The sequence below is a fragment of the Ranitomeya variabilis genome, chromosome 4 (assembly GCF_051348905.1).
Source record: "Ranitomeya variabilis isolate aRanVar5 chromosome 4, aRanVar5.hap1, whole genome shotgun sequence".
In the NCBI taxonomy this organism is placed as follows: Eukaryota; Metazoa; Chordata; class Amphibia; order Anura; family Dendrobatidae; genus Ranitomeya; species Ranitomeya variabilis.
This window is the reverse complement of record NC_135235.1, coordinates 295,231,708-295,234,131: the sequence shown is the minus strand read 5'-3', so window position 1 is coordinate 295,234,131 and position 2,424 is coordinate 295,231,708. Positions and strand designations below refer to the sequence as shown.

Sequence of the window (2,424 nt, the reverse complement as noted above, 5' to 3'; positions counted from 1 at the left end):
GGATATTAACACCCTTTATAAACACCCATTAAATCGTTACTTGACTTGAATGAGCTAAACTTGGATTTAGCATGAAACTCAATTAGAGTTGATTTATTTCAGAAATCCTAATTATTAACAAGATCATGTTATACTTTCCTTTATAAATGTGACCAATAACAGGATTTGTGAAAATAATGGGAAAAAAAGTTGCTGAAACATTCAACCAATATGGAGACAGGAAACCAGACGATCGTAACTGAATTTATCCTTGTGGGATTTTCTGATAATCCTCAATTCCAGTATTTATTCTTTTTGGTCTTAATCTGTATCTTTCAGATTTCACTCCTGGCTCATATGTTCATAATACTTATCTATTGCTTCAGTCCAAATCTTTATACTCCTATGTATTTTTTTCTAGCTAATTTTTCCTTTCTGGAAATAAGTTACCTGTTAACTATAGTTCCCAAAATGCTGGTCAATCTTCTTTCACAGAAGAAAACAATCAGTTTCTTTGGATGTGCTGTGCAATTCTACTGTTTTCTAGTACTGGGCAGTGCAGAATGCTACATGTTGGCCGCCATGGCGTATGATCGATATAACGCCATTTGTCATCCATTACTATATAATGTCATTATGAGGAGGGCCGTTTGTATCAGCCTGGTCATTGGTTGTTGGATCATTGGGACAACACTTGCTGTTATACGAACCATATTCTTATATAGATTGCCATTTTGCGGGTCCAATAGAATCAATCATTTTTATTGCGATATTCTTCCATTACTTGATCTGGTCTGCAGTAATTCACACTTCAATGAATTTGCAACTTTAATAATATCTTCATTCCTTATTGTGGGCTCATTTTTATTGACTATAATCTCATATACTAACATCATCCTGACAATTGTAAAGCACCATCCTATGGCAAGTAGGAGAAAAGCCTTCTCTACTTGTACCTCTCACCTCATAGTTGTTACTATGTTCTATGGATCGGGCACCATTATGTATTTGAGACCAAAGTCAAGTCATGCCATGACTAAGACCTGATGGTCGAAATGCATCGGCGTTGACCACCTGGGACCCCCATCTCTCCTTTTTGCAAATGTTTGCATTTTAAAGTGTTTCTAATAAATTGACTTTTAGAAGATCCATGCTGGAGATTTTTTCTTTTTCAAAGTCAAGATATGGCATGGATGAAGGAAAGTTCTTGTCCCTCACATATACTATTATTGTTCCAATGTTGAACCCTTTTATATATACGTTAAGGAATAATGATGTAAAAAGTGCTGTTATGAAGATCGTTTCTAAATGAAAGCTGGAGCTGATTATCTATGTTTGGGGCTTCCCTTTGCTCTTGCAGCCCAAAAAGATGGATGTTTTGCTACTTTACCGTGATTTTTCTGAGCTTGCTCAACAGGAGAGAGAGAGAGGACTCCACTGACCATAAGAGCTTACACTCTACTGGAGAGAAGACTCCTCTGTCCATAGGAGCTTACACTCTACAGGAGAGAGAGGACCTCACTGATCATAAGAGCTTACACTCTACAGGAGAGAAAGAAAGAGATTCTTCTGACCATCATTCATTGAAAGAAAGTGTAAAATGTACTAAACATTAATGTGCTACATTAATGACAAAGTGTGTTAATATAGGTAGAGAAAAAAAGGGATTATAATAGCATTTAAACCCGGTGAAAGAATGGACAAACAACTTCCAAAAGTACTGTGCTATACGCATAGCTATTTAATCAATGAGGATATATGATGTGAAAAAGAACATAATAGAGTTAGGAAAACACGGTGTATCATTTTTTTGTGTAAGCTGTTTAATAAAAATTTGTATTGTTAAAATTTATGACGTGCAACCAATCATTTGTATTTTTCATCTTTTAAAAAAAAATACCAACAGGAGCTTTTATGATATCACATTCTTCATCTACAGGCATTAACAAGCAGTTGGTCCCCAATTTGCAGCTACAACAGCTTCCACTCTCCTGGGAAGGATTTCTACCAGATTTCGGAGGTGTCTGTGTAAATTTTTGCCCACTCCAGAACAGTATTTGTGAGGTCCGACACTGATGTTGGAGGAGAGGCCAGGTTCACAATCTAGTTTTTAGTTCATCCCAATGGTTTTGGATGGGTTGAAACCAGAGCTCTGTGCGCCGGTCATGTTCTTCTGCAACCCTCCCAATCAAGTTTTTATATACTTTCTTTGTGTGTGAGAATGTGGACTGTCTTTCCCCATCCCTACCCTGAAGACAACGCCGTATGCTTATGTGTAGTGTGAACAGTGTTATGTGTTTTATGTATTTAATGTGTATGTGTATAATCCCTATGTAATATGTTATGGTAATGTGTAGAATAAAGGGGCAAATGTTGAAAGCCCATGATAATGTACTGTATCAATAAAAGTTTATAGATAAAAGGAGGCAAGAATTATTAGGAATA

At 36.3% G+C, this 2,424-nt stretch overlaps 1 protein-coding gene across 1 annotated transcript; it reads left to right on the top strand.

Annotated features, from left to right (window-relative positions):
• The first annotated feature begins 210 nt into the window (after nucleotides 1-210).
• On the top strand, nucleotides 211-1,291 carry LOC143767850 (olfactory receptor 10A7-like). Its single transcript, XM_077256373.1, has 3 exons — nucleotides 211-281; nucleotides 366-998; nucleotides 1,162-1,291. The coding sequence occupies exons 1-3, from the start codon at nucleotides 211-213 to the stop codon at nucleotides 1,289-1,291; spliced, it is 834 nt and encodes a 277-aa protein (XP_077112488.1).
• Nucleotides 1,292-2,424: the final 1,133 nt, after the last annotated feature.

Excerpts from the sequence above, each read along its gene's own strand:
- LOC143767850 (XM_077256373.1), top strand. The coding sequence starts at position 211 with ATGGAGACAGGAAACCAGACGATCGTAACTGAATTTATCCTTGTGGGA. Across the intron at positions 282-365 it reads TCTGATAATCCTCAATTCCA|TCCAAATCTTTATACTCCTA; the intron begins GTATTTATTCTT and ends CTATTGCTTCAG. Across the intron at positions 999-1,161 it reads ATTATGTATTTGAGACCAAA|ATATGGCATGGATGAAGGAA; the intron begins GTCAAGTCATGC and ends TTCAAAGTCAAG.